Source organism: Vombatus ursinus, unplaced genomic scaffold, assembly GCF_900497805.2.
Source record: "Vombatus ursinus unplaced genomic scaffold, bare-nosed wombat genome assembly UNPS02014784.1, whole genome shotgun sequence".
In the NCBI taxonomy this organism is placed as follows: domain Eukaryota; kingdom Metazoa; phylum Chordata; class Mammalia; order Diprotodontia; family Vombatidae; genus Vombatus; species Vombatus ursinus.
In genome coordinates, this window is record NW_020954562.1 from 23,927,664 (window position 1) to 23,951,522 (window position 23,859).

The window sequence follows — 23,859 nt, forward strand, 5'->3', positions numbered from 1 at the left end:
AAAAGAGTCATCAATAGACTTTGAAAGAACTTTCGGGAATTAGAGGGAGATGGCATATCTATGTTATGTTAGAGGCAATAAGGTACAGTGGATAAAAAAGCTAGTTTAAGTTGGTGAAGTAGAAGATCCTGGGTTCAAGTCCCATCTTTCACAGATGATGTTGTGTGACCCTGGGCAAATCACTCACCTTCTCAGTGTCATAAGCAACCCAAAAACTATTAAAATCAACAAACTACCAATCTGAAATTATTTTTCACCAGGAGCTCACAATACTGATTAAATCACAAGTCTTGCCCACCCCCAACCCCTTCCAAAAAAAGAAAGAGTTAGAGGCATGATGCTTAACTAAGCCTCTTTCCTTCCATCCTTCTTCTTTCCTTCCTTCCTTCCCTTCCTCCTTTCTTCCTTCTTTTCTTTCTCTTTCTTTCTTTCTTTCTTTCTTTCTTTCTTTCTTACAAAACTGAGAATTTAGATTATGGGATGCTTAATTCTTCAAAAGGCCCTCATTTCCCTCTATGATTATATTACATTTCCACTATATATATATATTTATGTATGTATACATACATCTTGTTTGTACAGTTATTTGTACATTGTCATCCTCATTAGAAAGTGAGATCTCTGAGGGTAGAGACTGGCATTTTTAGCCTGTATTTGCAACACCCTCACTTAGCATAGTGCCTGGCACAAAGTAAATATTAAAAAAAATGCTTATTGATAGACTGATAGGTTAGATGATGAATCTCTTATTGGTTACAGTGGGATTGCTTCAATAAATGAATCTATGGGAAGGAAGACTCCTATATGAAATCTACTTCCTATGCCCTCTTCTCGTTTTTCAATTCCAACTTAAAAGGAATATCAGAAAAGTGATTTTTGCTAACTATCAAAGTATGCTAATTTTCCATGGGACAGGAAAACAGTGCAGGAGGAGCACTGTCCTACAGATGCCTTATCCCTGTATCTTTCTCTCACAGCAGCAATCTTATTGCTGTATCTATATCCAGCAGCTCCATTCACTATGGGCAATCACTTCCACCGAACATATTGTTTCTCCGAGGTATTACTTTATTTTAATATAACCTTTGAATCAATTTTAAAAAAAAGCAAGAAAAACTGGACATATCAAAATCCAAAGTAAGAAATCAGAAAAATTATTGAGGACAAATAGTTGACTTCTTCAATAAGCTCTCCTAGTCATCAGTAGGATATGTTTCTGTTAAAGTCAGGCATAAGATCTTTCTCTCTTAACTTCTTATTCTGTATAATATCAGTTATAAGTTTCGTTATGAAAACATTTTCTCAATACTTCAAGAATATAATAATATCATGTAATTTCAAGAACTCAGTAAATTCATCACTAACAAATTTCCTAAACCCATGTGACTTGGTATTTATTTATTTAATTATTTTAGTTTCAACATTCACTTCCACAAGATTTTGAGCTCCAAATTTTCTCCCCCATCACTTCCCTCCCCCCATTCCAAGACAGTGCACTTTCTGATTAGCCCTTTGTCTATATAGCTTTTCTTCTATAACATTCCCCTTCTATTTTCCTGTAGGGTAAAATAGATTTCTATACCCCACTGCCTGTGTTTCCCAGTTACATGTAAAAACAATTTTTACCATTTGTTTTTAAAACCTTGAGTTACCACTAGAGAACATAGGAATCATTGTAGTCTTCCTTAAAATGATAAGTACCATCTAACTGAAACCATCAGCACACATCATATGTAATGGGGATAAGCTAGAAGCATTTCCAATAAGATCAGGGGTGAAACAAGGATGTACATTATCACCACTGTTATTCAATTTGGGACTAGAAATGTTAGCTTTAGCAATAAGAAAAGAAAAATAGGTGCAGTTTTCACAATCCAGCCAATAGCCCACAGATGCTGAGATTTCTTAAGAGTCTAGCTAATATGGCGAATCTTCAATAAATCTTGTTTTTGGCTGAAAGAAGGTTTGGATCAAATTCTTTTGGGCAGGACCTGCATGTTGTGATTTTGAGGTTCCGGAACCCCTAACCTCTACAACTCATCAGAATGAATTCAACCACTCACGCCTTCTTTCAGTCCAAGCAATGCGTTTATTGTAACACTAGTAAAACCAATAGAATGGGACCAGACTCCTAGTAAGTCTGCAGTATTTGTGACACAAATACAAGCAGGACAGATTTTAAGAATTTGCACAATTTAATGTGGGCAAGATTGATTATTTTATACAGAAAGACTATGGGGGCTTTCAGGAGCCAAAATGGTGAAGTAAGAGGTGAGTCTCTCTTACCCTCCCTTATTAACCCCTGAAAGCCCAGAAAATATCACCCCAAGAAAAACCCTGGAACAGCTGAACCAGAAGAAAGATGGGGTACAGCAGTCCAGTAGCCTAGGTAGCTTGAGGAATTAACTGGAAAGGCCTCTCTTACCCTGGGGCCAGGGGAGCAGTACAGAACAGGAGGCATCCTGGCAAGCTAGTGGAAAGCCCCACCTCAGTATACCAGGAGGGGGGTAGAGCAGGCAAATACCAACACTTGGACCCTGAGTGCCTCATTGAGGGAGGGGGAACTGGTGGAAACCAGCTCAGAAAACCACCAGGTGCCTCAGCATTCTACAGCAACCAGCTCTCCCAGTGCCTCAACAAAACTAAGGGAAACAGCACTCCAAGGGGCCCCAGGTGGATAACACCCTACAACACCTATCTGAAAAGAACTGAAGAAAGCAAAAGGAAGGAAAGGCATGGGTGAGCAGGAAATCTCCATGAGCTACACTACTCAATCCTACCCCTAGAGTTCCAGTATTGCTGTTTCCAGCCCAACACCAGGTAAGCTGCCAGAATCCTACAGCCTCCAACTGCCAATATTGGAGGACCCAGCACACAAAACCATCAAGGGCCCTAGGCTCCCAACACAAGAAGCTAGAGTCAGTGCCCTCTGCTCCCCAGCAGGAGAGCCCAATTTCTTTAAAGGCCAGGAAATAAGCAAACATCATGAGCAAAAAGAAACATATGATAGATTCCTATTATGGGAAGAGAGAAGATCAAGACAGAAATTCTGAAGAGGAATTGTCATTGTCAACAAACCCACAACTGGAACCTCAAAAGGGAATATGAACTGGTCTGAAGCCCAACAAGCTTTCTTAGAAGAGCTCAAGAAGGATTTTAAAAGTCAAATGAGGGGCAGCTAGGTGGCACTGTGGATAGAGTACTCACCCTGGAGTCAGGAGGACCGGAGTTCAAATCCAGGCTCAGACACTTGATACTAGCTGTGTGACCCTGGGCAAGTCACTTAACCCTAAAGCCTAGCCCCCCCAAAAAATTAAGGCATAAAAGATACAAATATTAAAAAAAAAAGTCAAATGAGAGAGGTAGAAGAAAAAATGGGAAAAAAATGAGAGATATGCAATACCAATATTTAGGTCAATAGCTTGGAAAAGGAAGGACAAAAATTAACTGCAGAAAACAAGTCCTTAAAAAATACAATTGGCAACTGGTAAAAAAGTACACTGAAGAAAACAAGTCCCTAAAAAATACAATTGGCCAAATGGGGAAGGAGGTACAAAATCTAATAGAAGAAAACAGTTTCTTAAAAATTAGAATTTAGCAAATGGAAGCTAATGACTATTAGAGAGCAAGAATCAGTCAAACAGAAACAGAAAGAATAGATGAAAATGTAAAATATCTCATTGGTAAAACAACTGACCTGGAAAATCGATCCAAGAAAGACAATTTAAAAATTATTGGTCTACCTGAAAATCACAATGAAAAAAAGAGCCTAGACAGTATCTTTCAGGAAATCATAAAGGAAAACTGCCCTGAGGTCCTAGAATCAGAGAGTAAAATGCCATAAAGAATCCACCAATCACCTCCTGAAAGAGATCCCAAATTAAAAACGCCAAGGAATATAGTAGCCAAATTCCAAAATTACCAGGTCAAAGAGAACATACTACAAGCAGCTAGAAAGAAACAATTTAAATATCATGGAACCAAAGCCAGGATTACACAGGACCTTGCAGCTTCTACATTAAAAGACTGTAGGGCATGGAACATGATATTACATAAGGCAAAGGACCTTGGATTACAACCAAGGATCCCAGTGAAAATGAGCATGATCTTTCAGGGGAGGAGATGGATATTCAGTGAAATAGGGGGCTTCCATACCTTCCTGATAAAAAGACCAGAGCTCAACAGAAAATTTGATCTTCAAATACAAGACTCAAGAGTGACATAATAAGGTAAACAGGACAAAAGAATACAATATGTTGTTAATAAGGGCAAACTATTTATATCCCTACAAGGGGTCCAGATCCTAAAGACATGGTCTTTTCCTTTTAGGGGTTCAGGTCTCATCCCCATCATTAATACTTATGCACTATTTTTCTTGCTCATTTATAGGAAAGTTTGCTCTTAAGAATTATATAGCTAGGTATTTTACACTATTTATCTGTAAAATGCATTGTCACAAAGGAATCCAAGTGTCTAGGGAAGGTGGATCTGGCTGATAAGATGAGGGCTATATGCCCATTGAATACTTGTCCTGATGAGGATGGGATCTGAACCCCAAAAAGGGAAGGGCCCTGGACTTTCCCACATGACCAAATCTCTGGCATTTGCCTGAGGCTATAATCCCATCAACTGGCCTTTCATTGTGACTGCACCCAATCTCCCAGTTCCTTTACCCTGTATACCCATTGCCTGGCCTTCCTTTGTCTTACCTCCCTATGGCCCCTGGTCATTTCCCACCCATACTCCTACCTAGGTTCCATTCTTTCTTGGCCAAGAGATCCAGATCCTAGGTGTTCTGCTTACCCTAGTTTACTGGCCACTCCTAGGTCCCTCCCACAGTCTTTCTGTATATAAGGTCCACCTTGTCTCCATTAAGATGCTTATATTCTTATAATCTAGCCAGTATTAATGTTCAGACTCCTTAAGAGTCTGCCCAATATGGCAGATGTTCTAATAAACCTTGTTTTTGGCTGAAAAAAAAAAGAAAAATAAATTGAAGGAATTAGAATAGGCAAAGAAGAAACAAAGCTATCACTTTTTGTAGATGACATGATATACTTAGAGAATTCTAGAGAATCAACTAAAAAAACTATTTGGAATAATAAACAGCTTTAGCAAAGTTGCAAGATATAAAATAAACCCACATAAATCATCAGCACTTCTATATATTACCAACAAAGCCCAACAGCTAGAGATAGAAAGAGAAATTCCATTTAAAGTTACTGTAGACATTATCGATTATTTAGTAGTCTACCTGCCAAAATAAACCCAGGAACTATATGAACACAATTACAAAACACTTTTCCCACAAATAAAGTCAGATCTACATAATTGGAAGAATATCAGTTGTTCATGGGTAGGCTGAGCTAATATAATAAAAATGACAATTTTATCTAAATTAATTTACTTATTTAGTGTCGTAACAATCAAACTGCCAAAAATTATTTTATAGAGCTAGGAAAAATGATAACAAGATTCCTCTGAAAGAATAAAAAGTGCAGAATATCAAAAGAAATGAAATGAAAATGAAAAGAAATGCTAGGGCAGGTGGCCTTGCCATATGAGATTGTAACTTGTATTATAAAACAGCAATCATCAAAATTACTTGGTACTGGCTAATAAATACAGTGGTGGATCAGCGTAATAAGTTAGGTACACAAGACACAGTAGTCAATTGTTATAGTGATTTACTGTTTGATAAACCCAAAGACCCCAGCTTCTAGGATAAGAACTCACTATTTGATGAAAACTGCTGGGAAAACTGGAAAAGAGTATGGCAAAAACTAGGCATAGACCAGCATCTTACACCCTATACCAAAATATAGTCAAAATGGGTGCACAATTTAAATATAAAGACTGATACTATAAGCAAACAGGGAGAGCAAGGAATAGTTTACCTGTCAGATTTATGGAGAACAGAAGAATTTATGGCCAAACAAGAGATGGAGAACATTATGAAAAGCAAAATGGATAATTTTGATAACATTAAATTGAAAAGTTTTTACACAAAGCCAATGCAACTAAGGCAAAGAGGGAAGCAAAAAAGTGGGAAAGAATTTCTACAATTAATGTCTTTGATAAAGGCGTCATTTCTAAAATATATAAAGAACTGAGTCAAATTTATAAGAATACAAATCATTCCCCAATTGATAAATGGTCAAAGGATATGAATAGGCAGTTTTCAGATGAAGACATTAAAACTATCTATAGTCATATGAAAAAATGCTCAAAATCACTACTCATTTGAGAAATGCAAATAAAAACAACTCTGAGATACCACATCACATTTATCAGATTGGCTAACATGACCAAACAGGAAAATGATAAATGTTGGAGAAGATATGGGAAAATTGGAACACTATTGCATTGCTGATGGAGTTGTGAATTGATCCAACCATTTTGGAAAGCAATTTGGAATTATACCCAAAGGCCTATAAAAATGTTCATACCCTTACACCCAGCAATACCACTTCTAGGGATGTATCCCAAAGAAATCATATTTGTGGGAAAAGGACCAACATGTACAAAAAATATTTATAGCAGTTCTTTCTGTGGTGGCAAAAAAATTGGAAACTGAGGAGATGCTCATCAAATGGGGAATGGCTGAATAAGTTATGGTATATGAATGTAATGGAATGCTATTGTGCTATAAAAAATGATGAACAGGCAGATTTCAGAAAAACCTGGAAAGACCCGGATGGATTGATGCTCAATGAAGTAAGCAGAACAAGGAAAAGGTTGTACAACGTAACAGCCACGTTGTGAGATGACTAACTTTGATAGACTTTGCTCTTCTCAGCAATGCAAGGATCTAAGACATCTCCAAAGTCTCATGATGGAAAATGCTATCCACATCCAGAGAAAGAACTATGGAGTTTGAATGCAGATCAAAGCATACTATTTGCTCTTTCTTTTTTTCTTTTATTTTCTTTTGTTTCATCTCTCTTATGGTTCCTCCTATTGGTTCTAATTCTTCTCTAAAACATGACTAATGTGAAAATATGTTTAATAAGAAGGTATATGTTGAGCCTATATCAGATTGCTTGCCATCTTGGGGAGTTAGGAGGGAAGGAATGGAGAAAAAATTTAAAACTTAAAATCTTATGGAAGTCAATGTTAAAAAGTAAAAAATAAGTAACTTAATTAAAAACAAAAAAAACCTTTTGAGTTATAAGTTCTCTTTTTTATTTAAAATTTTAATGTATTTATTTTTAGTTTTTAACATTCATTTCCACAGGATTTTGAGTTCCAAATTTTCTCCGCATCTTACCCTTCTCCCCACCCCAAGATAGTGTGCATTCCGAATACCCCTTTCCCTAATCTGCTCACCCTTCTATCATTCTTGCTTCTCTTATCCCCTTTCCATTCTATTTTCCTGTAGAGTGGGATAGATTTCTATACCCCATTGTCTGTATATCTTATTTCCCAGTTGCATGTAAAAATAATTTTTAATGTTTGTTTTTAAAGCTTTGGATTCCAAATTCTCTCCCTTCCTCCCTCCCCACCCATTCTCTTTGAGATGGCAAGCATCTCGTCAGAGGTCATACATGTGTAGTCATGTAAAACAATTCCATAGTAGTCATGTTGTGAAAAAATAACTATATTTCCCCTATCCCATCCCCATTGAATTCTAGGCTCTTTTATTGATCATGACTTTCAGATAGTCCAATAATTTTTAAATTACCTCTATTAGATCTATTTTCCAGGTCAGTTGCTTTTTCAATGAGATATTTCACATTATCTTTTATTTTTTCATTCTTTTGGTTTTGTTTTACAATTTCTTGATTTCTCATAAAGTCATTAGCTTCCATTTGCCCCATTCTAATTTTTAAGGCAGTCTTTTCTTCAGTGACTTTTTGGACTTCCTCTTCCATTTGGCCAATTCTGCTTTTTAAGGCATTCTTCTCCTCATTGACATTTTGACCCTCTTTTGCCATTTGGGTTAGGGTTATTTTTTAAGGTGTTATTTTCTTCAGTATTTTTTTGGGGGGGTGTCTCCTTTAGCAAGCTGTTGACTTATTTTTCATGGTTTTCTTGCATCACTCTCATTTCTCTTCCCAGTTTTTCCTCTACTTCTCTTGCTTCCTTCTCAAAATCCTTTCTGAGCTCTTCCATGGCCTTGGACTGATTCATGTTTTTCTTGGAGGCTTTGGATATAGGAGCTTTGACTTTGTTGTATTCTTCTGATTGTATGTTTTGATCTTCTTTGTCATCAAAGTAAGGTTCTATTGTCTGACTTTTTTTTGTGTGCTGTTTGCTCATGCTCCCAGACAATTACTTGACTTTCAAACTCTTTGTTAAGGTGGGGGTCTGCTTCCAGTGTGGAGAATGTACTGTCTGAAGTTCAGGGGTTTTGTGCAGCTGTTTTCAGAGTTACTTCCAGGGACCTGTAAATTTTCAATTCTTCCAAGGTGGTATGATCAAGGGAGAGGTGTTTACTCCTTTCCTGGACTATGCTCTGGTCTATGAGTAACCAAAAGCACTCTTTTCTGCCTTGGAACTGTGAGGAGGATTCCCTCTCCACTGTCACCACAAGTTCCACCATGCTAGAGCTTGTCCTGGGACTGCTACCCAGGAATATTACCAAGATCCAAGCACAGGAAAAGCAAGAGAGTCCTGCCTCAGTGCCAGCAAAGTGATCTCTGCAATCCCTCTCTGATCAGCTGCTCAATCTCACCTCTGTCTATGGGTAGAAAGCTCTGGAAGTAGCCACTATTCAGGTCTGTGCAGTGACTGCAGCCAGACTGAGCACCTCTCTCACCACAGTCCACAGACCTTTCCTACTTAACTTCTAAGTTGTTTTTTGTGTTTATGGGTTGAGATGTCTGAAAACCGCCATAGCTCTTCTTGATTCAATCTCCTGAGCACTGCTTTAGGTTTGCTGAGGCCTGGTTTTTGCCTAGAAGGCCCATGCTGAACTGTGCTCCTCTCCTGCCTGGTGTTATAGATCTTTCTAATCAACCATCCAGGTTGTCTTGGGCTGGAAATTTGTTTCACTCTGTGGGTTCTGCTGCTCTAGAATTTGTTTAGAGCCATTTTTTACAGGTATTTGGAGAGTTTTGGGGGAGAGCTCAAGCAAGTCACTGCTTTTACTCTGGCATTTTGGCTTTGGCCCTGGGGAGTTACAAATTCTCTGGCTTCCTCCCTCCCCACCCACTCTCATTGACAAGTCAAGCAATTTGATATAGGTTATACATGTGCAGTCATGCAAAACATTTCCATAATGATCATGTTGTGAATGACTAACTATATTTCCCTCCATCTTAATTTGTCCCCTGCTTATTTTATTCTCTCCTTCGACCCTGTCCCTCCTCAAAAGTGTTTCCTCACGATTACCCCTCCCCCAATCTTCCCACCTTTCAATCACTCCCCTCATATCCTCTTCCCCCCTACTCTCCTGTAGGGTAATACAGGTTTCCATACCCAAGTGAGTATGTATGTTATTCCCTCCTTAAGCCAAATCTGATGAAAGTAAGGTTCACTCATTTCTTCTCACCTACCTCATCTTCCCCTTCACTGTAAAAGCTTTTTCTTGCCTACTTTATGTGAGTTAATCTACCCCATTCCACCTCTTCCTCTCTCCTTCTCCCAATACATTTCTCTCTCACCTCTTAAATTTTATTTTTTAGATATCATCCCTTCATATTCAACTCACCCAGTTGTCTCTGTCTCTGTCTCTCTACATGTATTTTCTACATACATACATACATACATATATACACATACATATATGCATGTGTGTGTGTGTGTGTGTGTGTGTGTGCATATTCCCACCAAGTACCTAATAATGACAAAGGTCTTACAAGTTACAAATATCATCTTTCCATGTAGGATTATAAACAGTTTTACTCTAAAAAGACCTTTATGATTTCTCTTTCCTGTCAACCTTTTCATGCTTCTCTTGAGTCTTGTATTTGAAAATCAATTTTTTGAATTATCTTTGGTTTTCTTCTCATGAATGCATTATATTCCCCTGTATCATTGAATATCAAATTTTCCCCTTCATGGATTACAGTCAGTTTTGCTTGGTAGGTGATTCCTAGTTTTAATTCTAGCTCATTTGGCCTCCAGAACATTATATTCCAAGCCCTCAGATCACTTAATGTAGAAACTGCTAAATATTGTGTTATCCTGATTGGGTTTTCACAATACTTGAATTGCTTCTTTCTGGCTGCTTGCATATTTTCCTCTTGACCTGAGAACTCTCAAATTTGGCTATAATATTCCCAGGAGTTTTCCTTTTGAGATCTCTTTCAGGAGGTGATCGGTGGATTCTTTCAATTTTTATTTTACCCTCTTGTTCTAGAATATCAGGGCAGTTTTCCTTGATAATTTCTTGAAAGATGATGTCTAGGCTCTTTTTTTGATCATGTCTTTCAGGTAGTCCAATAATTTTTAAATTCTCTCTCCTGGATCTATTTTCCAGGTCAGTTGTTTTTCCAATGAGATATTTCACATTATCCTTACTTTTTTTTTCATTCTTTTGGTTTTGTTTTATAATTTCTTGATTTATCATAGAGCCATTAGCTTTCACTTGCTCCATTCTAAATTTTTTTTGGGGGGGGGCTAGGCATTGTGGTTAGAGACTTGCCCAGGGTCACACAGCTAGTAAGTGTTATGTGTCTGAAAGATCTGAACTCAGGTCTTCCTGAATCCAGGGCCAGTGTTCTATCCACTGCTCCACCTAGCTGCCCCTATTCTAATTTTTTAAGGAAGTATTTTCTTTAATGAGCTTTTGGACTTCCTTTTCCATTTGGCCAAATCTGCTTTTTAAGGCATTCTTCTCCTCATTTGTTTTTGGAATTTTTTGCCATTTGAGTTAGTGTTTCAAGGTGTAATATTCTTCAGTATTTTGGGGGGGTCTCTTTTAGCAAGCTGTTGACCTTTTTTCATTATTTTCTTACATCACTCGTATTTCTCTTCCCAATTTTTCCTCTACTTCTCTTACTTGATTTTCAAAATCCTTTTTGAGCTCCTCCATGGCCTAAGACCAATTCATATTTTTCTTGGAGGCTTTGGATATAGGAGCTTTAACTTTGTTGTCTTCTTCTGAGTGTATGTTTTGATCTTCCTTGTAACCAAAGTAAGTTTCTATAGTATGGGTTTTTTTTCCTGTTTTTTGCTCATTTTCCCATCCAATTATTTGACTTTTTAACTCTTTGTTAAGGTAGGACTCTGCTTCTAGTGTGGAGAGCAAAGTGTCCCAAGCTTCAAGGGTTCTGTGCAGCTGTTTTCAGAGATACTTCTAGGGACCTCTAAGTTTTCAGTTCTTCCAAGGTGGTATGATCTAAGGAGAGGGATTTACTCTTCTCCTGGCCTGTGCTCTGCTCTGTGAGTGCCCACAAACACTCTTTTCTGCCCTGGAACTGTGAGGACGGTTCCCGCTCCACTGCTGCCACAAACTCTGCTATGCCAGTGCTCCTCCTCAGATCCCTTTTATTCCCCTCAGGGATTATACTCAGTTTTGCTGAGTAGGTGATTCTTGGTTGTAATCCTATCTCCTTTGCCCTCAAGAATATCATATTCCAAGCCCTCTGGTCCCTTAATGTAGAAGATGATAAATCTTGTGTTATCCTAATTGGGTTTTCACAATACTTGAATTGTTTCTTTCTGGCTCCTTCAATATTTTCTCCTTGACCTGGGAAGTCTGCAATTTGGCTATAATATTCCCAGGAGTTTTCTTTTTTGGATCTCTTTCAGGAGGTGCTTGGTGGATTCTTTCAATTTTTATTTTACCCTCTTGTTCTAGAATATCAGGGCAGTTTTCCTTGCCTCATACCCAGGACTACCACCCTGATCCATGTATGAGCAAAGCAACAGAATCCTTCCTCAGGGCCAGCAAAGAGACCCCTGTAATCTTCTGATCGGTTGTTTGATTCCCTAACCGTCTATGGTCTGATAGCTTTGGAAGCAACCACTGCCACCAACACTGCCACTTCTGATGCCCTGGTCCTGTGCTGGGGCCAGGACTGGACTGTGCTCCTCTCTCACCCAGGTCTGACAGACCTTTACTACTGACCTTCTAAGTTTGTTTTTTTTTTGAGTGTGTGTGTGTGTGTGTGTGTGTGTGTGTGTGTTTGTGGTTTGATAAATCTGCAAACTACCATAGCTGCAAGTGATTCAGTCCTCTGAGGTCTGCTCTCTGCCTGCTGGGGCCCCATCTGTGCTAGTAAGTCCCCTGCTGGACTGAGCCCCTGTCCCATTGCAGTGCAACAGACCTTTCCTGTTGACCATCCAGGTTGTCTTGGGCTGGAAACTTATTTCACTCTGCTTTTTGTGGGTTCAGTTCCTCTAAAATTTGTTTAGAATCATTTTACAGGTATTTGGAGGGGTTTGGGGGAGAGCTCAAGTTGGTCCCTGCCTTCTCTCTGCCATCTTGGCTCCACACCCACCCCCTAACCTGTGATTTAGTAGATAAGACATTCTTATACTAGGATTCATGGACCCAGGGGTCCACTGATAGTTTATAAAAGGTCTGTGGACTTGAAAAAAAAAGTACATTTTTATTTTCACTATTTCTCAGTTTCCTTTGTAATCCTATGCCCTGATTTATGTGTTTAAAATATCATTCTGAGAAAGTGTCCAGAGCTTTCACCAGACTATCAAAGGCATCCACACACACACACACACACACACACACACACACACACACACACATGGTTAATAACAGCTTCTCTAGATGATCTTAAGGAGTTTATATCGAGAAGCCCAAAACAGATTGTCCTTCAGCCAATTATGGTGATGAGCATCATCAAATTTAATTATGCTGTTCCTCAGATTATATTCATACTGTCTTTCCTCGAGCTCCTTGTTTGCTCAAACATCCTTAAAATAATAAGGAAGAAAGTCACTATGTGTGACGTATTACATTTTAAAAGTTCATTTTTCAAGTTGAACTCTTTTTTGACAGTTTGGTGACATACAAAAAGAAATCTAGTAAGCTAAAAAATTAATGTTATAGGGAAACATGACAAAGACCAGTGCTAACGAAAGAAATTATCCTTTCTTTCCCCCAAACAAAAAGGCAGCAAGGCAACAATCCCAGATCTAATCCTCTTTCTTCTTACTTACTAAGCCTCAAATTCCTGGCTTAGTTTCATTTTACATTAGTAAGAATACGATAGAAATCCATTCGTGTTAAACTTACACACTTAAGTGACATGATGAAAAGCCCTGGGGCAAATACAGCAAGAATCTGATTTAGCAACGCCATTGGACAAAAGAAAAAATGGGAAGAAGAAGAGTAACTGATACTGTGTCACATGAAGCCTACCCTACTGGCGATCACAAGCTGAAACCTGATGTAATCTGACTGTATCAAAATTGAATTTTTATTTAGTGCAAACTAACAGCTTCTTCAGAGAGGTTTCAGGAAGGTATTATGCTCTACAAAAGATTCGGTTGTTATCTATACTTTTTCTGGTCAATGAGTTATATAGAGAAGTATGCAGTTTCTCTCAGTATCAACACTGTAGATGAGCCATGTTATTAAAGTTGCAGTTTTATCCTTCTGTTGGAAGGAAAATAATGTTGGTGAAGCCTGTTTTCCCCAAGTATGTTCTAACAATTTTTACTGAAAATCATGGCACTTGTTCTTTTTATCTCCCTCACTTCAGGACTTCAAGGTCCATGATTTAGTTGATGAAAATACTCCTTTCCTCAGTCAGAAAAAAGACTGCAACTTATTCATATCTCATTAGACAACCTTTGTGGTATACCCACAACAAAAAAACACCATTTGGTAGCTCTGCTCCTATTGATGAGCTCTCTGAAATCCACGACATTTGTCCATGAAGGATCCATACACAATCTGTTTCCAGTCTCACATTCTCTCTCTCAGGCAGTCCATTGATTTGGGTCCTCATCACCTCTAGTCCACACTGTTGTAACAGCCTAGCAACAGCCTCCCTTGTCCCTACTCTGCAACCATTCCCATCTACTCTTTATGCAGTAGCCAAATTAATCTTCCCAAGGCAAAGATCTGACCATATTACTCCTTTGATCAAAAACCTTTAGTAAATCCCTTTTGTTTCTAAGATAAAATTCACATTCCTTACTCTGATACTTAAAGACCTTCCTGAACAAGTTTCAACCTTCCTTTCCAGAATTATTTCATGTTACTGCCTTTCATGTACTCTTTGAGTTCAAATCACAAGTTGCATGTCTTGAATGCATTTTTCCCTCATTTTTATCTTTGGGAAACCTTTTCTCCCTTTGGATATCAGCCTTTCTGTAAAGTCTCTCCTGAGCTTCTTACTTGAAAGTATTCCTTCCTTGGATTCCATAAAATTTTAGTTTGTATTATATGTATTTGTGCACATCATATCTTCTTTGTGCTCTGATTTACCTGAGGTGTTTTAGCAAGAGTAGAATGGGACTGTGGAGGTGGCTTACAACAAGGGTAGAATGACATTTAGTTTCTCTGGATGCTGTTGAGGGAAGTCAGGGCCAGTCAGATCCCAGGGACCTCTCTGTTTTCCTTTTGCTAAAACCACTCCTGCATTATAGGTGGGAGAAAAAGAAGTTCCTCCAGGAAAATGTTGGTCCTATCTTAGAGGCCAATATTCCAAAGCCTTTTCATGGTTTATTTTTTTTATCGTTCTTCAGAATGATCTATTTTGTGTAAAGAGTACTTTTTTTCCCTGAAGTATGCATAACTTATCTCATTCAATGGGTCAGTGTCAGTCAAATCACAGCAATATCTTTTGGTAGAATTTGTTCAAATCTCCCTGCTTCTAACTCATGTCACAACAACATTACTTTTTGATTTTTATTTTAATGAATCAATTCCCTCAGAGTTTAATCACTTCCTTTAAAAAGCCATCACTTGAATTTCAAGAGAAGCACATATTTTGTAGTTCAGCTTCTTGCCTATGATACTAGCAGCTTGTGACAGCATTATCTAAAATGAAAGGATTTTTGAGACATGAATAAACTCCTTTAAAAATGTGAATCTATAGGGACAGCTAGGAGGCGCAGTGGATAGAGCAGCAGCCCTGAAGTCAGGAGGACCTGAGTTCAAATCCGGCCTCAGACCAAACACTTGACACTTACTAGCTGTGTGACCCTGGGCAAGTCACTTAACCCCAATTGCCTTAAAAAAAATGTGAATCTATAAAACAGAAGTCCAGAGGTGACAATGTGGTGACAGAGTAGCCAGCCTCCACTACCAAGTCTCCTTCCTAATTTGAATCTTTCCATAGATTGTCTCATCAAATCAGATCAATATGTATTCCTATTACTACATTGGTAGTAACTTAATAATTATGATAGAAATACAAGACAACAATTTTGCTTAAAAAATGTTTCCAGTATACAAATAATTTAAATGCCCATAAAATTCTATGTATACTTGCATATTTGCCTTGCATGATGAGGGGAAAAAAATCATTAAAATAATGTTCTTGTTTAGGAATAGAAGGTTATAAAAGAAAATTCAAATTAAACAAGGCATGGGATATTATATTGATTAAAATACTCTGGTGAATTAATTATTTTAATATCAAGATTGGCTGATTTGTTGTTTAAAATAATAATTCTCAAATGGAAATCATAAAAATACATCAGATTATTTCTAGTCCTCACTCAAAACACAAGATTTCTTCTGAGCATCTAGCAAATTAGGCAAATAATAGCTAATAATAATATTTATATAGTACTTTAAGGTCTGTTAACTCATTTAATCCTCAGAGCATCTCTTTCAGATAGGTGTTATTATCACCTCCCATTTTAGAAATGTAAAAATTGAGTCTGCGAGGCTAAATCATGTGCCTACAGTCACACAGTTAGCAAGCATCTTGAAACCTGATGCAAGCTCAGTTATTCCTGATTACAAGTCCCATACTGTATCCACCTAGCAGCCTATTCACTCCCTCATAAGTTGCCCCTCCACTCAAATGATGATCTACCTGTAAGTATGCATTGCTGAAATGTAGGACAGTGGAAAGACCACAGGATTTTAAGCAGAATGATTTGCATTCAAAATATGGCTTTGTCACTATCCAATGGGACTTTGGGCAAGTAATTTAATTTCCCAGTTTTCTTTTCTATAAAATGAGGGATTAGACTACATGGGCACTATGGTTCTTTCCTGCTCTAAAACCATATGATCTTTCCAGAAGAATCATGTTGTTTTTTGTTGTTATTGAATCATTGTTCAGTCACGTCCAACTCTTTGTGACTCTATTTGGAATTTTCTTGGTAAGAATTCTGGAGTGATTTGCCATTTCCTTCTCTAGCTCATTTCATAGATGAGAAATGGAGGCAAACAAAGTTAAGTGATTAGCCAAAGGTCACATCGCTAATAAGTGTGTAAGGCCAAATCTGAACTTGGATCTCCCGCAGACCATCACTGGGCCATCTCGCCATCCACTTCATCACTGCTGACCAGAAAAATCACACCACACTTCAAATATTTGGAATGTGCCTCTTGGGAAGTGGAAGAAGATAGAATGGTTTTATCCTCAACTGTCTTCTTATATTGCCTGAGACCCCAAGATACTTTGGGGCTCTTGGCAAGATATTCTTACAGTTTATTGTGATTTTGAATCCCAAGATTTCTATATTAATTCCATAGTGTAAACTTGTCATTTTCTTATAGTTTAGCCTGTGAATGAATTAATTATTTAGACTGGTTGATTTTGTCAGTTAAAAGACATTAGCAGAAGTGACAGAAGTGCTAAATTCAATTTTGATTCCCTCTCAATACAATACTAAATCTTAAATCACACAATTTTCACTACAAACAGTCATAATAGTGGGTCAATGGATTTGATTATTTTGAAATAAAATTAGTATGGCTATTTTTTCCAGTCCTATTTCAAAGACAAATGCTAAAAATATTCCTCAAAGAGCTTCATCTGGGATTATTCAGATTAGTGACACATGTAATATGGATTCAAAAAATAATTAGCATACTTCAAATTGATGCAGTCTTATAAAAACCTGGCTATTTTGTGTTTTGTATTCCATACACTGGACCAGGTAGAGAACTTTAGAAATTTCAACATTTCTCTACTGTGAAACAAACAAACCCTTAGAAAAGTCATCCAGTCCAACTTTTTTATTTTACTAAATATTAAACTGAGAATGAGAGACATGAAGTGACTTTCCTCTGGTCACAGAGCTAGTAAGCAGTAGAGATGGGATTAGAATACAAATGCTCTAACTTCCAGTCCATTGCTTTAAAACAAAACAAAAAAAAAAAACATTGCTGCTTTTTGTCTTTCATTCCCAGTTTACTTTTTTCCATAGAATCCTTCCTTATAAAAAAGAAAATACTTAAGCAAAACAGACAGAAGAAGCAAAAAAAAAGTCCACCTCTTGAATTAAACTTACTGTTCTGTAGTACTTATTGGTTTACAGCTTGGAGTTGAAGAAGGGAGTCTCAGTTTGAAAAGGTCTATTAATTTTGCATCAATTTTTTAGTCACATGAATAGTAATTACTTCTAGTTTTATATTTATAATATGAAAGATAGTAATGTACTAATATGAAAAGTATTTGTACTTCTTAATATATTTTCATGAACCTTTATAACATCTCATAAAATTGGTTAAAATTACAATTTATTTACAAGACAGATAATTTAGGCACTGAGTAAAGATAAAGTTACAAAATTAATGTAGTCAAAAGATGTATTCATAATAGACACTGAAGTAGCTAGTTTCGGAAGAGGTGTAAAAATTTTTGTGGTCACTTGAGCAGTATGAGAACATATTCCTTTAGTCACTCAAATCACTTATTTGACTTTGTTTTAATGAAAGACTAAGATAAGGAATGCACAGCAGGACTCCATTTAAGCTCTAGGATTTCAATGTACCAAAATATAAAATCACAATATCCCAGTATTAGCAACTGAATTGAGTAAGTGCCTGCCTCATGGACTTTAGTTCAATCTTTAAATATCATACTAGGAGTTTGGCTGAATCATATTTCAAGTTACCCCTTAGCAAGAATTACTGAGCAAAGCTGCATAGGGATTTGCAAAATACTTGCCTGAAATCCAAGGAGCTTCTCGCTGGGCTTAATATGCCTCTGAAATTCACATTCTATTGGCTGTATCACTTTGATTCCATCTTCATAAAAAACATAGAACATGTTCCCAATTCCCAGACCTTAGGAACAAAAAAAAAAAACCAAAACACACATTTAAATGTTCAGAATAAAACCACCAAAAACATCTGCAACCAAACTTAGAACCCCCTGCAACCAATGGCAGGAGATCAATTTGTGAATACATGTGATATTAATAAAGCAAACCCTATAGGATCTTTTATTGTACAACTAAAGTCACTTTGTAAGATTAGACAAAAATTCTGATTCTTTCTTCCCACATTCCCCTGCATTGGACTATTTGCAATTCAGTGGTTTAATGAATAAAAATGCAGAGTGATATTTCATCTCTAAAGTAATAATACTCAAAATACTCATATCAAATCATGAACCCTTGTATTAAATAAATTTAGTTTACTTCCTCCCACATATCTTAGATTCCTGTTGATCAAGAAATTAATGTATTTATGAAAGAATATTAGGCATCCTGATTTTTTATTACTGGGCTCTACTTAGAATGAAGAAAAGTATAAAACTTCTTAAATTACATATAACATACATGTGTCACATATACATACATGTGCATATAAATATATTATAAACTATATGGGTATACCCATGCAAATGTGTGTGTGTGTGTATTTGTGTATGTATGTAATTTTTTGGTAGGTCCCAGAATCTTGGGATATGCTTAATTTCCCCTTGGAAATTTCCACAGTCATATGGCCAAACAATGGTTATTCTGGTTGCAAGTGATTACATTTAGAAATCTAAAAGTTCTTACATATATAACATTATTGATGTGTAAAAGTCCACCCAATTCCCTCCTAGAAGGCCCTCTAAAAAGGTGATGAGATTTAAAAAACTGGAATTGAATTCCTATATCCTGCCCTATAATCTAAGGCACAGCTGACTCAGGTTTCAACCTTACTTTGTTCGGAGCTGTGTTAGAACTTTTGCATACATTCAGGTTTTGCTCACAGCTCACTCTTACCCTATTCAAGTGTTTCTGGTACTTAGCCAGATATTACAGTGCTCCATCTGGTCATTTTCCAGTTATAAACAAATCCTTTTCTGAGAGACACTAGATTACTCTATCAAATATTGTCATTCTAATTAAATTTTACTCAATTCAGAGGTGGGATATTTCCCTTTGTGAGAGAAAATGACATGAATCAGAAAAGTGAATCAATCCTATTTAATCAAAGCTATTTAAAAATATATTCCTTAATAAATCAACTAATAAAAACTCTGATGATGTTTACTTTTTTAAAAAGTAAGAATAAAATAAATGAAATGTTATAAATTGATAAGTGATGTTTTGTGAAACACACATCTGTGGGTGCTTATTATTACCAAACTTAGGAGAAACAAAAATAATTAGCACCATTTCTTTCTCCACCCATTGGATTTAAACACAGCTTCTCAGTAAGATGGAACCTTGTAATGAATTTCACTTCTACTTTATAATATAAAAACATAATGTTCTACAAATATTAATGACATTAAAATATATGATATAAGAAATCAATAAATGTCTTTGGGATATGCTTAATTTCCCCTCGGCTCACCCCAAGTCATATAGTCAAATAATGGTTATTCTGGTTGTAAATGATTATATTTAGAAACCTAAACTATTTTATAGTTATCAACCAAGAATTAATCTAGAAAATCAATATAATGATATGTGATATCATATAATATGTTATCACATTATGAAAATTAAATTGTATTTATCAAGCACTCTGTTTCTCTCCACATATAAGTACACATACACACATACACATACATACACATGTATACACACACACATGTATATACACATATACATATATTTAATTTTAAATGGCATTCATTACTGGAAATAATTATTTACATTACTTGGTTTCAGGTTATTGTTAAGAAGAAGGAAATCTTAATTGTAATTGTGTTGGTCCTTAGCCTATGTTTCAATAGCCTGAAATATATGGCTAAGTTAGACATGACATCAAGACACAAAGGATCTAATTAGCCAGGCATATGAAGACAGTTTGAAGACAATAGCAACTGACAGCTTTAGATTTCTAGTTGCTCGTGGTAACTTGGAGTTAATGAATTGTTCATCACTGCAGCTGAATCTTTCTGTGTTTTTTTATTTGAACAATAAAAATATGGTCTAAGAAGCTATATCACAAAACTTGTGAATAGAGAGGAAGCATGGCATGGAGAAAAGACCAACCTTAGACTAAGAAAGATCTGGGTTCCTCTCCTATCTCTGATATAATCAAGTTTTCAATTGTAAGAGTTCCTCGGCAACCACAATTAAAATTTGCCCAACAGAGAAATGCATGTGTATGCTTATGCCCATTAATCCATGTATATTTACATCTTCTCTATCCAACCGCTTGTCTCTCTCTATATGTACATGTATTTATAAATGTACTTAATTTTAAAGAAATTTCAGCATATGCAAACTCAGGATTTAGAGAATTTTGTTTTAAGTCCTACTTGCCTTCAAAGCAAGGCATAAAGACAGCATTTATGTCCAGTGATTGGTCTTTGCAGTGATTCTATTTGTACATACAGAAATATATGAAGATTGATTTTCTAGATTAATTCTTGATTGATAACTATAAAATAGTACTTCTATGAATAAGTAGTATTTGATCAGTTAATATGGAATGATATCTACAGATATCTTTGTAATTCCATTTAATAATTCTAAAACAATTTCAGACTTTTCCATTTCTATCATACATAAATTATTGTTGCTGTTCAGTTGTTTCAGTGATGTCTAATTCTTCACCATCCCATTTTTTTTTGTTTTTTGGCAAAGATACTGTAGTGGTTTGCCATTTCCTTCTCCAGATCATTTTATAGATGAGAAGCTGAGGCAAACAGAGTTAAGTGACTTGCCCAGGTTCACACAGCTAGTAGGTGTCTGAGGACAGATTTGCACTCAGGAAGATGAGTATTCCTGACTCCAGGCCCAGCCATTCTATCCATTATGCCACCTAGCTGCCTATACAAAAAAAAAAAAAAAAATGACAATTTAAATAAGAAAAGCTCTCAGTTGTTATTTCTAATTTGGGAAGTGAATACAATAAATATATTCAGTTTGCACAAAGAAAAAATGCAAATGGCTTTTTCCCTCTCCCTTAGAGTAGAGAATATATCAATAATCATATTTTCAATAATGTGAGTAAATGTAGGTATAATTTCAACTGAAAAAAAAGTGCCTCACTATGAGTGTAGATCAGAAGCTGCTCTTCTAATACTAGAAATCTGTCAGAGACAAAACAAGGTTAGATGACTTGGCACAGGTCATCCAGATAGCAAATATCAGAGCAGAAGCCAGGTCTTTCTAATTCCACCCTCACATTTGTTCATTTTGCCCACTGTGCTTCTGTGATTTCTATTCAAAAAATGTTTCAAAAAATTATGAAGCTCCCTAAGAAATATTCACTGGGAAATCTGGAAAGTATGTGTCCAAATCATTTTACCATCTTTTTCTAACCATTTTGACTTTCTTGCTCCTATGGCATGTGGATTTTCTCAGTCAAGTACTTACCAAAACTTCTTATATTGCACAGTCTTTGGGCAAAGGCTAGAGATCATGTGAAATCTGTAGTGTACTGAACACTATTTTTGATTAGGTTTTCAAACTTTCTTATTGTTTTTGCTATTGCTGTTTGTGCACAACTGTGACTTTGGTTAGATGCTTTTTTTAAAAGCAACTAACAATGTCTGGAATACAGTAGTTATTTAAAATATTTGTTAATTAATTGCTTTATTTGTTTTACAAAATAATGGAAACTATGTGTGATTTATAACTGGAGAATTTTTGAGTCTCTGCAATTTACTGCTAGAGTCATTTTAAATAAGTGACTTAATGGCTCTAGGCTTATACCACCTCATCTGTAAAATGACAGGTTTAGGTTAGATGACCTGTAAGGACTCTTTTAGCTCTAACTCTATGATTTTTAATTTAGCTTCTGTGATTTCTATATAATTCCATGATTTTAGATTTAGCACTACAAGGGTCTAAATCAGTTTAGATTTAATCTGATACACAGTAACTCATTGGCTGGTGTTGGAAAAATGATGGACATTGTGGGCTCCCTAAAATAATGTGAAGTGAGCATAAACTATTTTATAAACTAAAAGGGTTAATCAATAAAGAGATGTTAGTAAATGCTAATGATAACAACAATAAAGATCTCGAGTGCAATAGGACAACTAGTTTTGTTTTAGTTTTTGTTTTTCCTAAATCTCATAAATGTTACCAGACTTTTCTTTGGAAATACTAGTAGAAAAGAAATTAGTGGAATATGTCCATAATCAGATTTTGACGACACTCCATATTTCCCATATAAATCAGTCTGGTAGTCCATTCCTTTATGTAGCACTGTTATCAATCTATCTCTATCTATCAATTATCTATTTATCTATCTATCTATCTATCTGTCTGTCTATCTGTATTTGTGGGGTAGGAGTGGAGGGTTAGGATCTGTGGTTTTATCAGTATTCCTGGTCTCAAAACAACCTCCACTAATGCATACCAGGAACTAATCTGTATTTTACAGTCTTAGAGAGCTGTCTGGGACGCTAAGAAGTTAACTAATTTGTCCATGGTCAAAAAGTTATTATATGGCAGAGAGAGATAGAACAAGAATCCAAGTAATCCTGACTCCAAGGGAAGCCCTTTTTTTAACTACACCACTATGTCTCATACCTTGCACATTGATTTTAATATTTTTGTATGAATTTAATTCATTCTTACATGACATGAAACTGAAGTCCTAACAACACATGACAATAATGGGATGTCAAAAGATATAGCTCTTAATATTCAATTTTCTAATCTAATTATTCCATAGTAAAATTCAGTGGTAGTTTTTTTAACTCTAATGACAAAAAATAAAATGTAATTGTGTACGAGGTTTTCTAGAGTAGATTGACATATGTATTTTGTTTTATCCAAGTTATTTATCTGTAGTCATCTGATGATTTGTAAAAAACAAAACAAAACAAAACATATTTTGTTTACCTTCTTGTATAATCAGGGTGTGTGTGTGCATGTGTGTGTGTGCATGCGCGCTCTCATGTGTGTGCATGCTCATGCATGCACATGTGTGTCTGTGTTTAGAAGTTATAAAAATATATTTTTAATTTTTTTAGTAGAAGAATAGTCATTATATCAGTTTTAAGTATTGCTGAATGAAATTGGGTCTAATTCAGTCTAATGCACATTCCCATTTCATTTCTATGGTATTGGGAAAGAGCTTGTGTACAACAGGTACTAATAGAATCCCAGACAAAAAATGTAATAAATTCACCTGGGCAGCCAAAGCTTGTTAATGATTGTTTCTGACTATCAAAAGCTCATGTCAGGCTAGTTATAACAGGGTCATGATCTTGTGATTACTTTTCTTCATCGAGTTTTAAAATTCATGGAACTTTTCTGTGTTGGAGATCAATTTCTGAAATGGTGGCTGACCAGATGGTATGGTAACCAGCTATGTAATTCTATCTAGTTGAGATCTTAGAGATTAAACAGAATTCTCTGTTCTTTATTACTGCCCATTTCTAATAGAACTATTTTTTTTTACTTCAGAATTTATTCTTTACTATATCATCTGTTGAGGAAAAGTTTAGGATGCCTAAAAATATCCACTGAGTCTAAATATCCTAAGCAGGAATGAAATCTGATTTACATCTCTACCTTTATATCAGAAATTCTTAACTATAGGTCCATGAACTAGTTTAGATAGATAGGAAGAGAGAGAGAGAGAGAGAGAGAGAGAGAGAGAGAGAGAGAGAGAGA

The 23,859-nt window shown here is 36.1% G+C and overlaps 1 protein-coding gene across 3 annotated transcripts in view; it reads right to left on the minus strand.

Annotated features, from left to right (window-relative positions):
- FSTL5 (follistatin like 5) overlaps positions 1–23,859 on the minus strand; it is an 856,262-nt gene that overhangs the window by 77,635 nt on the left and 754,768 nt on the right. For all 3 annotated transcript variants that reach the window (XM_027866922.1, XM_027866921.1, XM_027866920.1), the window contains one exon: positions 17,997–18,115. In XM_027866922.1, the coding sequence (XP_027722723.1) occupies positions 17,997–18,115 (119 nt within the window). The remainder of the gene's footprint in view (positions 1–17,996; positions 18,116–23,859) is intronic.